Genomic DNA, 12,998 nt, shown 5'->3' on the forward strand with positions numbered 1-12,998 from the left:
AGTCGTACAATGTAATACATTTAATTATTATAGGTATTTCAAATTTTTTAAATTACTGAAAATTTCAGTAAAATCATCATTCCATGGGTTATTGGGATTTCTGTTTGTTAAAATGAAGATGGCACTTCTATTTTAGTGTCATGGGAATTGGTTAGAGTGACCTGGTAGCTCAATCTTATTAAAATTAGATGTTCCGAATATGCCGCTTCTCAAACAGCTAACAACATACCTTCCAGGATCAGTTCAGAGCAACCTTTCAATTAGCCAATGAAATTGTTACCTCCAAAATCTTGGCTTATAGTGTGGAAGGGTTTCTTTTCACTGCCAAACGGAAACACCCGAGGAGTTTCGTAGTAAACATTGCAAACTCTGGGCTATGAATTAATGTGATGTCTGAGATATCTTGTATAGTTTGTGCTTGTTCATTTGCTTTATTTATGTAAGGATGCCAAACTGGCGGACTATACATTAAATTTAATTATTCCAAAATTACTTTAATTCAATGTAAGACAGTATCAATATGATGATATATATGTAGCCGTGGAACTAATTTTAAAATTGTTTTTCAAAGCTAAAATTTGCATGGCCAAAATTTTTGTTTATTGATAAATCAAAAGGTCACTCTGACCTGAACCCGAATGGGATGTCGCTATATGCTGAGAAGCAGTAGCAGATTCGGAACGTCTAATTTTAATTAGATTCCTGGTAGCTCGGTCTTACAGTGCAAGGTTCCAGATTCAGTCTGACTGACTCATTTCCTGAACCATTCCTGTAGAATCACATATTTTCATTGGGTCAATACATTTTCATGACTTGTGGGGGATAATGGATGATGGGTCATATAATTTTGTTTGCTGTAAAAGTTAAAATTTTACATTTCATAGTAGACAGGAGTGTAGGTTCTCTTCATACCATGAAAACAACCAAAATTAACCCCTGACAATGAGTAATTTATCCCCTGACAATGAGTAATTTATCCCCTGACAATGAGTAATTTCACAGAATGTTATAAATTACTTCAGTGTAAAAGAATCCTGTCCTGAGATTTGTTACATTGAACTTGAAGTATAAATATATATGGACACAATACAACAACAACATTTATTTGAAAGTTTAAATTTGTATTTCTTGTTTGATATTCTCTGATAAATATTTAACAGCTACCAGAGGGATTACTGCATATTCATGAAGAATCACTGCATATAATTAAAACAAAGCTGAGACTGTTTAATTGGTGCATGTAAGATACAAAATGTTGCTCTGCTACAAGATGATAAACTACACAAAGCAAATTATCAATGACTGCACATTAACATATTATGAATATTCAAATTTTAAGATCCATCTAAAGGACATTGATTCTTCTCCTCTTCCTGAGATCTAGCAATATTTAAATATTCATGATATGCAAATTATTTTTGCATTAAGTAAATGAACCAAGTATTAACAAAAAGACATCATTTACTGACTTTCAAAAGTAAACTCTTGTTCAACATGGATACCTAACAAACATCACGAGGGTCACTCATTCTACAGGATGTATCTTGTTATAAAGTTAGTTATATAGTAAAATGTACAACAGATTTATAATGGTTGTGTCCATATCTTATATCACTGGCTCAGCATTCTTACACACGACTCCAGCAGAATCTAATATTTGGTTATGTACACTGGAGAAAGTTTGACAAAGAGCACAAAAAATCCTTTAGTCACATGAAGTACGGGAGATTCCTTTAATTTGGTAATATTAGAACATCCCCTGATTCTTTTATTAAATAATTATAATATTGGTAGCTTTGTAATATACCCTCAGAAACTTAAAACATAACAAAAACATATACACCAGATGTTCACACAATCTCCCCCCCCACTCCTCTAAAAAAATCAATAATCAATAATAATAGTTAATTAACAAATAAAGAGTTAATTATTTAATTAGATCCTATCCTTTGCTGGCTTGGATGGCTAGTTTTTTCAGGGTTGGGGTGTCAAATGACTTTGGTCTCTCGATGGGGAGTCCCAGGGCGCGGTCCCAGATCAACGAGGCCATACAGCCGAGAGCTCGCGAAACGCCAAACAAAACCGTGTAATAATTCATCTCTGTCATTTTGTAGTGCTGTAAAGAAAAACAAAACCGTGTAATAGTGGGCGTCGGCATTTGCAATGGTCACTTTTATAGATAGGACGTCAACATTTGGTCACTTTTGTTGATATCAAAGATCCACCTTACCACTGTGATCGTCATTAATTTATGGATAACAAAGATCTCCATTACCTGTAATAACACCCCACTGTGGGCGTCTACGTTTGGCCAGGGGTTCTTTGCCTTGCCTTGCTCCAATAAAACATCCGGGACAATCTTGTAAAGCTGAGACACTAATTTAAACATGGGGTCGTTAGGGAGCTTCTCCAGGGCGAACTCTCTCTGACACACGTGTAGACGGGGCCGTATCCAGGGACAACCTGAAACACATCAAATATATATATCTTAATGCAGAGCAGTATGACAATTCTAAAACACATCAAATAGGACGGCAATGGTACTACCTAAAACACATCAAATATACAACGTATCCAGGAACAACCTGAAACACATCAAATATACAACATAATCTTAATGCTGAGCAGTATGACAATAGCCAGGTACTACCTAAAATCACCTGAGCAGTATGACAATGTACTACCTAAAACAACAAATATACAACATAATCTGACAATATTGAAACACATCACAAAATATGGTCTAAGTTAAACGATAAAATCCATGTAGAAAACTACTATCCTTCTTCAGTACTGATCAGTCCAGGCCCAAGAGAACCTAAATCTAATATTCTGTAGATTCCTTATTTTTCGCGAGTATTTATTCTAGCAGATGTGCTCTTCAATGCCTAATCCCGAGAATATATAATAATTCGCAAATGGACGGTTGGTCAAGAGATTTTACATAGATTTCAGCACCATGAAAATAAAGGTGAGTGATTTAATTTCGTGTTTGATGCTTCTTGCAAAGTTAGATGATAATCAATTCCACGCGTATATTTAGGAATCTACAGTACACCAACCTTGTTATCTCTCACTTAGATATTTTGAAAAGTTTGGATATACTGAAGTGAGTAAAATATCCCAAATGTTTTTCCTTTATGAATTTTACCTTTTATACATGTATCTCTAATCACCAGACATTGCAAAGATTTTTCTTCGTGTTCAAGATGACATGGTTTGACTGAGTTTCAAAGTGACATACACATGTACTAATGTCATTAATGTAGAATGCCAAGAAACACAAAATTTTTCAAGCAAATTATCAGACTGAAGATTAATAGCAAAACAAATCGAGGTGTAACACAGAACTGACATCAGGGTAGATCTTATATATTTTTATCATAGGGGTCGGAACCACCCATTTATTTTGCAAATATATACAAAACATAGGCATTGTAAATGTTTGTTTACTTTTTTTGTTGGTTTAGCCTCCCCACTTTCAATTAGCCCCCCCCCCCCCCCACTTTCAATTTGCTTCCGAAGCTTATGTTAATGAATTAAACCTGTTATCAGGTAGTTATACAAGAGAGCACAGTGCTCCAAGTTGCGACTAAAACGGTCGCATTTGCGACCCAAAATTTGGTTTTGCGACTAGAAATTAAAACTGAGTCGCATTTTCGCGACTGAGAAAATTTGGGCTGGCAACGTCCATCTTTTTATGTCAAAACAAAAGACAAATTATCTACCCAACACATCGGGATGTCAAGATGAGAAGGAAATTCTAAAATGTGAGATACAAATATATCAAATTACGTATATAAAATTTTCAAGATTCTCTATCAAGACAACGTTTGAAGATAAATACTTTAACACACTTTACAAAGCGTCGTATGGACTTAGATCACGTAATGTTATGACAGCATGCTGTAATAGTTAATTAAGTTAGATAGAACCAGAAACATATATACTTAACGTTTCTGAGAGAATGGCATCCAAATATTGTAAACTTTTTAGAGTTTCTCTGACTTTGTTATTAGAGCATTTGGTCAATGGCTTGCATATCACAGTTAAGTGTTTTGGCGGCATTGATAACGACTGAGTTATGGGTACATGTAAGATACATAATAGTAAGTAAACAGGTAAACATGATAAACAACTGGCAAAGTTTTATTTTATTTTGATTAAACTCTAATTCTAGGATCAGATTACTTGTGTTCTTCTGTGTACATGTACTATACAAAGGGTGGTTGTATTTAATAAAAAGAATTATCCTTCAACTATCAAAAGATTTCTAGTCACAGTAATTAATAATCTTTGAGTCAATAAAAACATAACACATGTGAAAGTTAGTTCATTGTTTTAATAGTGTTATTTACATGTTTTAATCATGGCGAGTGAAAATTTTGTTTATGGCGACCAGAAATTCTGAAATGGCGACCAAAAAATTTTTTAGGTCGCCATTTAGCGACCTAAAAGTAAGTGCGACTTGGAGCACTGGAGCAAACATACTCACATTTTACATTAAATGTTTAAATTGATAAAGCCAGAGTTACCTTTCCTGACTGGAGGGTGTTCCACACGAAGTCTCTCAGTTTCTCATCTGACACAGAATCTCCCAGCTCCTGCTGCACCTGTGTCAACCAGACTAGCACTTCCTGTCAAAGTGAAAGTCATATTAGAAACTAGCACTTTCTGTCAAAGTGAAATTTTAATTTTATCATTTCTTGTTGAAACGAAATTAAAATTATGCAAGCAACAAGTTTTTGTCAGTGGTACACTGTAAAGATAAGAAGAAAACTGAGCTTATGTGATTGGTTATTTTACATAACATCTAACTTGACTGGATGGTTACAAAAGCCACCCAAACTGATTGGATATAAACTGATGGTAGAATTTGTAATCTTGAACCTGATTGGCTAGACCGTGAAGTGGCCCGGCCAGACCGTTCATTCCCCCTGCGAAGCTGATGTATGGGTCAGAGAGGGCGCTAGCGATCAGGTGAGTTGTGTGGGCGCTGACGTTACCGCCCTCATGGTCACTGGAAGAAAGAAATAAATAAAAAGTTCACCACAAGCAGCATTTTTTTCCAATAAAAATTGAGAAAACAATTAGTTTTGTTTAACTGACTATTATTTGAAAAATATTGAATAATTTTTTTCCCTGTATAATAGATTCAAATCTGTATACATAATCAATCACGTGCACATTAAGATTTTCCTTCTGGACCAGTCAAGACCAACATAATTGTATCCTATTTATATAGGGAGTATAACTTATAGGGAGTTTATATTTTAAAAGGTGTCCCTTGCTAATTCATCTATACAATCATAATGAAAGGATGAAATCTACACTTGTATAACATACCTGTGAATGGTGAGGTACAGTCTCATGAGCTCGGTGAAATTTGGGTCATCGTATCCCAGCATGCTTGTGAAGTTGTAGCTCCAGTCTTTGTCCATGTCTACGACTCCGACTGAGGTACCGGCGCGATACAGATTCCTGTAGATAATGGCGGCAATGGTGGGAAGTCTGGCTATCAGATCCATGGCATCCTCATAGGCGTACTAAATAATGACAGAACAGAAATAACATATAGTGATACAGATTCCTGTAGATAATGGCAGCAATGGTGGGAAGTCTAGCTATCAGATCCATAGCATCCTCATAGGCGTACTAAATAATGACAGAACAGAAATAACATATAGAGATACAGATTCCTGTAGATAATGGCTGCAATGGTGGGAAGTCTAGCTATCAGATCCATAGCATCCTCATAGGCGTACTAAATAATGACAGAACAGAAATAACATATAGTGATACAGATTCCAGTAGATAATGGCGGCAATGGTGGGGAGTCTGGCTATCAGATCCATAGCATCTTCATAGGCGTACTAAATAATGACAGAACAGATATAATATACAGCATTCTCATACTCATAGGCAGATTAATAACAAGAGATATTTGTAAAACACTTATGCCCCCCAAAATAATTGAAATTTTCCAAGTCCAAAGGATTTGTCAAAAATGGTCTGATTGTACCCAAAACAATACTTGACCTAGATATTCATATGATCAAACTGTAAACTAAATTTCATTTCAATATGCAAAATTTTGGCGAAGAAAATGAATGGAAACTGCAAATAATTGAAATTTTTCTAAGTCTAAGGGGCGTAACTTTGTTCAAAATGGCCTGATCTTACCCAAAACAAAAATTGACCCATATATTTCTATGAAAAATCTGTATACCAAATTTCATTTCAATATGCACAATCTCTGCATAGAAAAAGAATGGAAACTGATGCTGGACCGACAGACAGACTGACCAACAGACAGCAGCAAAGCAATATGCCCTCCCTTCTCTAAAGGGGGACATAATATAATGCCAAAATACAGTGAGAGGAGAGAACCATCATACAGTCAAATCTTCCCAGTTTCTCTAGACACCCTTACCTCCCAGTATTTGAGTTTGTTGACTCCTTCTGAGTAAGCCTTACCTCCCAGTATTTGAGTTTGTTGACTCCTTCTGAGTAAGCCTTACCTCCCAGTATTTGAGTTTGTTGACTCCTTCTGAGTAAGCCTTGGCGAATTTACTCTCGCTGTTGAGGACTGTGATGGCGGCACTGAACTGGGTCATCGGGTGAAGATTGTGAGGGAAGTTATTCAGCATTGTGATGACGTGGTTAGGGAGGGGGGAGCGTTCATTCCACTCCTGTAATAGAAAGATAAATAATTCAACATTTTAATGACCCGCAACGCACAATAATAATCATTCAACAACAAAAACATCTGACATGATGTTAAAATACAGGGAATATTTACTATCAAACCTCAAACCAATTTGACATGATTTACTGGGATAAATTTGCATCATGGAAATCTGAGTATTAAATTAACTTTTAATATATAACTAATTCAACATCCTGCATAATTGTAAACAAGAAATGCTTTAGATATAAATACTGGAATGAGAGTAGATCCCACTTTAACTGGGGTAAACTAAATACCGTATATACTCGCCTATAAGTCGGTTTTTTGGGAGTTAAATTTTAGTCCAAAAGTCTATGTCCGACTTATAGGCGAGTCATAAAAGGTCTGCTATTTTTCTGGATGGCGAATTCTTGTATTCTATAAACATTTTCAAGAGCTATCGTTGAGCAAATTCTTGATACATTATATCATTTGTGTACTCTAATATCAAACGTAAAGTTCATAATACATGCATTTAATGATTTTATTTTTGTACTTTTAGAGGGCATTATTTACTTTTTTAATGATTTAAAGTTAAATATCGTATCCATTTTAAAAAATATTAATTAATATCAAGTTAAAACATCAGAGTATTTATCAGAAACCGTCATCTGATTCAGGCAAAAATTTGTACTGACTTATATGCGGGTCAATGACAAATACCAGCAAAATAGCCTCAAAAAATACAACCGACTTATAGGCGGACCGACTTATAGGCGAGTATATACGGTAATCCACCTTCCTTTGATCCAGGTGACCTTATTATCCCCATCTACCTTTAACTCAGGTGAACTCAGGTGAGCTAATCAACCCTGCCTATCTTTAAATCAGGTGAGCTAATTTACCCTGCCTACCTACATGTATGACTCAGGTAAGCGAATTAACGCAGCCTACCTTTAACTCAGGGGAACTAATTAACCCTGCCTACCTTTAACTCAGGTAAGCTTATTAACCCCGCCTACCTTGGTTATGGCGTCCACCTGTTGCTGTGTAGGAATGTCTCCGGTCACCAGGAGCCAGAACAACCCCTCAGGTAACGGCTGCTCTCCTCCCTTAGCCATGGGCAGTAGCTTCTGGCATTCTGGGATACTGTAACCACGGAAACGGATTCCCTCATCCGGGTCAAGGACAGATGTTTCTGTGACAAGGCCGCGGATACCCCTCATACCACCATACATCTACAGGTACATCAAAATAGATATCAATATCTAATACATCTAGAGATATCAAAATAGATATCAATACAGATATCAGTACATAAGGCCATGGATACCCCTCATACCATCGCACTTCTAGAGAGATATGAAAATAGATATCAACACAGATATCGGTACACGAGGCCTCCAGTCTATGCGAAAGACATCGGACCGTCGGTCCTGACCGATGTGCAATGCCTTGATCTGGTCCGATGCATCCTTTATTTACACCGGACCAGAATGTCAGCGATGTCTCAGAGTAAGAAATAGATTTTGCCGACATCGCTGACAAAAAATAAAATAGTCATACTTTAATTTTATTACCAAATCCAAGTGCAAAGAGCTTTCAAGTTGTGATGAATGTTTATTACATCGAAGGAAGCACTGCCATATTTTTTTTCCGCCATTGAATATAGGGTCAGACTAATAACAGGAAACGGACAATAATACGATGTTTTACTACACAAGGAAAACATTTTAAGTGTAGACAATATGTAGTAATCATTACTATAATCAAGAATAACAAGTCTAGTCTGGATAACTACTTTAAAACTTGTAATCCCAAGAAATAAATAAATGTAATGAAAGGTGGGACTAATATAAGTAATATACCCATTGACTGGAATTTTAAAGAAATATTTTTCCATTCTGTTTCAATATATTGATCTTGTGTTAAGTAATGAAATATTAATTTCCACTTTTTTAATAAACATTTTTGAATATTATATGTAATTAGGTAAATGATTTTATTTTGTAAAAACCTGACTGAAATTTGAATAAGTTTAACTTCTATGATTATTAATCGATTATAACTGATAATCATTTTCCATCACTAATTTTCGTGTGTTTCATTTGTTAACATTAGGTTTTTCGGTCTGACAAAATTTGATTCGGTCCTGTGTGTTGATTGGCTACATAGGACCGAATGTCCTGTGTGGTAGAAAAAACTTTCGCATAGACTGCGGCCTCGCATAACATACATCTAAAGATATATCAAAATGGATATCAATATCAATATCTAAAACATGTACAGAGATATCCAAATAGTAGTAATTTTTAGTTTAGTTGTTAGTTTTAGTTATTTGTACCCACCATGTCCACCGTGACTTCTCCGACCTTGGTTTTCCCATACTCTTTACGGAATGCGATCACTTCCTGTTGTTTCTCTGGGATTTTGACTGTTAACACCTCCTTTAGATTCTGCAAAACAATTAACTTAATGAGTACAGCATCCATAGTTTAATACAAATATTCTTAAAGAAAACTTAAGTGAAGATGCATATTTTACCAAACACAAATGTACAGTATTTTTTGTGAAGAAAATGTAAAGTCCCCTTTCATTGTATAATTATGGATGTGGAAGCTAAGGCTCTCAAAAAGACTCAAACCTAGAACATGTATAATATTTATAATAAAGAAAAACAAAAATATATATATATCTCATACCCAGACTTTCCCGTTGTGTGACACAAGTCAACCTATTGGGACATTGTTTCTCAAACATGTTTTATATCAACTAAACCATCACTGACAAAGTCATTTAAGTCAAAATAATGTTCAGTTCACGTGTCTTCCTCATTTTTCATTTTTAAAGTTGCGTAATTTATGATCAAGTTACACATTTGCTCTAGAAAGGCTACTCTTCCTTACACAACAAAGGTAGCTAAAGTAAATCCGAGATCATATAAAGTATTGATTGACATTCCATTCTTCCTTATACAAAACTCATTGTAGCTTTTATATTCACACTTGCTAAGTTACAGAGAATTTCATTAACCAGCAATTTTTCTACCCTGGCATTGGAATGTGTCAGGTATGGATTCAACTTGGGGAAAAAATTATCAAATTAGAACAAAGGGTAATTTTCTGTTGAGTCGAAAAATGAATTAATAAAAATTATCAATTTATAATTTAATTTCAGTTGTAACGTGTCATTTGATTGGTTAAACTGTTTTATCCATTTCGTATAACATAACTTGCCTACGTCACAATGAGTTACGTCAAAAACGTATCACTCCGCTTGACGTTACTTTTAAAATAATGCCCAATTTGAAGCCTTTTTCCAGAGGAAATATTGTCTCATTGTCTACATTGAAATTAAATTATAAGAAATGAAGCTTATTTCAACTTATGTTATCTGATATAACAAAACTTAGGGCAGTTTACGCTTATTTATAAACAGCGAAGCGGTTTATAAAGCGTAAACTGCCCCTACTTTAAGCACAGCTGCCCTGCCTCATAATGACTGATCTGTAGTTCTCTTACTTCCAATTCAAGTTAAACACTTGTGTATAAATTTTTATATGGAAAGAAATACAATGTTATTTGTCTCATTCTCTGCAGTTAAATTTGGAATGTTTAGCAGGTCCAGTCCAAAGACTATTTCTACCTACGTAGGTATTAATAGCTACGTAGGTTCTTAAATACTAGGGATGTCAATTTTACCCAAAGTAGCTATTTTTACCTACTTTCTGCTTTACTTGCATTTTTTAGCCAAATGCAATATTTAACGGCGCAACATGGTGAGCACACAATTTATGAAATTATTAACAGTCACACTGATGATGAATATGACAAAAATTTGGCCAAAAAATGTAAACTTCGTATATTATCAATTTTGCATAGAAACTAATGCAAAATTGCCGATTCAGGAAGAAATCATTTTTTGGCCAAATTTTTGTTGTATTCATCATAAGTGTGACCATATCAAAAAATACGGTGTATACCATGTTGCGCTGTTTGGTCTTTTGGTCGCAAAATGCAGAAATTATATAAAATAGGTAAAAATAGCTACTTTTGGTAGCTTTAAATACCTAGGTAGCTATTAATAGCTACGTAGGTAGAAATAGTGTTTGGACTGGACCTGTTTAGTCTCACAATTTGGAAAAATAAATGGTTTTTGGCATTAGGAGTGGAACCTTTTTCAGGTACAGTTATAAAGGGGAGGAGGACTCAGTAAAAACACAACAGTAAATTCTTAAATATATATATTTCCCTATTAAAACCTCTTTTGAACTCTGTATTTTTTTTCCAAGGGAAGTAACTTCTCACTTACTGTGGATGTAGATGAAGATTGTGTTCCATAAAAGCAGGCTGGATGCACACACTGAAATATCAGAGAAAAATTAAACATTGCTAATAGTAATACATCTACAAGAAAGAAAATTTCTCTAGTTATTCTAAGAACGACCTGTTCAATTCCTGTGCCGGTGGCCTTTGAGGAAATTCGAACTGTTACTAGGGTTTGGCCAATAATACGTAAAACATCGTGATCAGTGTAACTGCTTACTTCTTCTAACAATCTTAATTAACTTATTTACTTTATTTATAACCAACATCTTCAAATTTCTTGACTGCTAGTCTATAAAAAAGAATATCCAACAGAATGCATATCCTCATCTGTTACTAGTTCCACGCTTTAAACACATCGAAGCGCTGTACACAGAAAATGGCAGGTACAACAACCTTCCTATTCTTTGTTTTATTTCTTATTTTACCTTTTGCTGCCTCAGCAGATGTGATGACAAGGTCCGAAACATCGACATAGTTTCTGTTTCACGGATCCTAACCAAGGTCGAGTCCACTACTGTGACGTCATAGTCACGTGACTTCAAGTATCTTCGATCCCGACCCAAATGGTTTGGAAAATTTATGCATCTTTCTCCAAGGCATGGTTAAATGATCAATAAAAATATATCGACAAATATAGAAAGAATAATAAATATGATAAATTCAAAAACAAATGAAACACGTTAACTAAATTACTTATTAAAGATTAAAAAACTATATATATCAAAGAATTAAATAGAGAATCCCAGGCGCGGATCAAGGGCGGGGGGGGGGGGTCTACTCCGAAGAAAAAAAAATCCAACCCAGAAGTTTTTTGACAAGGAAAAAAACAAAAAACAAAGGCAAAAACAAAACACCCCCCCCCCCCAAAAAAAACAAAACAAAACAAATTTAAACAAAAACGTCATCGCGCCAAAACGTGAATGGGGGTGGAGTGGGGGGGGGGGGTGGGTTAGGTGTTGACTTCCAGATCTTCTTCATACCTATTCATACTTATGACTTTATACCAACTTAATCTTATCCAAGTTTTTGAGGGAGGGGGGTCCAAAGTCACTTTTTCCTTGGTTTAGTAAATTTATTAATTTATTAGCTCTGCAACCTTTCCCCCCCCCCCCCCCCCCGACCCACTCTAGATCTGTGTATGAATCCGATCATATGTTAACTTCTCGGGTCTGCCTGCTCTTACCAATTTTAAGATTCTGAAAAAAAAAATCGATTTCTCACTGGCGTTTACACCCCCCTTCCCACTCCCACCCCTTTTGCATGAATTACATGTACGAGTTGTTTACGCGACCGGAGAGGAGGAAATAATGTTCACGGGTTGATGATTTCTTATTTGACAGAGAATTTTAAAACTTTAAAAAGGTTTTAAGCTAGGGTACATATATAAATCAATTTAAATACGTTTCCAAGAAGAAACAAAAGATTGGAGCGGAGCACTTTTTTCTTAAAATGATACAGGAAATCAATTATTACATTTAAAAGATTTCATTTTAGGACTTTAAATCAAATAGATTTTGAGGATATTGTGCTCTACCAAAATTCGTATTTCTTTTCATATATACATGTATATTTTAATTGAAAAATTCAATTTGTTAAAGAGGATCCCGGACAGTATATAAAACACTATATAAATCAGTATATAAATCAGTATATAAATCAGTATATAAATCAATTTATAATACGTCTCCAAGTAGAAACAAAAGGAGGGACTACGATGTATCTCAAATAATTCAGGAATGATTACACATTGAAACAATTTTGTTTGTGGACCAGAATGAAACGTGGGTCACTAAAATAACATTAAGCTCGTTAAAGCTGTTTACCATGGCCAGTAAATTTAAAAAAAATGAAAAGATTTTAAGGGGGGTGTACAAGCCATATTGGATCCAGTCTGGTGTAAAAGTAGTCAAGGCCGTACGTATAGGTAAAAATTTCCCGCCAAATTTGGTATAACATAGGGTAGAGCAGGGGGTCGGGAAATTGATGTCCCCCTGGGGATA

General features: G+C 35.1%; 1 protein-coding gene across 1 annotated transcript; it reads right to left on the reverse strand.

The window, feature by feature from the left end:
- Positions 1-1,206: 1,206 nt before the first annotated feature.
- LOC134245885 (citrate synthase, mitochondrial-like) lies at positions 1,207-11,560 on the reverse strand. Its single transcript, XM_062728126.1, is given in 11 exon segments — positions 1,207-2,116; positions 2,276-2,431; positions 2,434-2,463; positions 4,536-4,637; positions 4,891-5,020; positions 5,347-5,546; positions 6,522-6,692; positions 7,693-7,908; positions 9,019-9,126; positions 10,982-11,032; positions 11,424-11,560. Coding segments are annotated over 11 exon segments (1,386 nt in total). The 5' UTR covers positions 11,472-11,560; the 3' UTR covers positions 1,207-1,942.
- Between the last annotated feature and the right edge of the window lie 1,438 nt (positions 11,561-12,998).

Source organism: Saccostrea cucullata, unplaced genomic scaffold (genome assembly GCF_032062105.1).
Source record: "Saccostrea cucullata isolate Sc308-1 unplaced genomic scaffold, CSIRO_AGI_Scuc_v1 ctg1992, whole genome shotgun sequence".
NCBI classification, from domain to species: domain Eukaryota; kingdom Metazoa; phylum Mollusca; class Bivalvia; order Ostreida; family Ostreidae; genus Saccostrea; species Saccostrea cuccullata.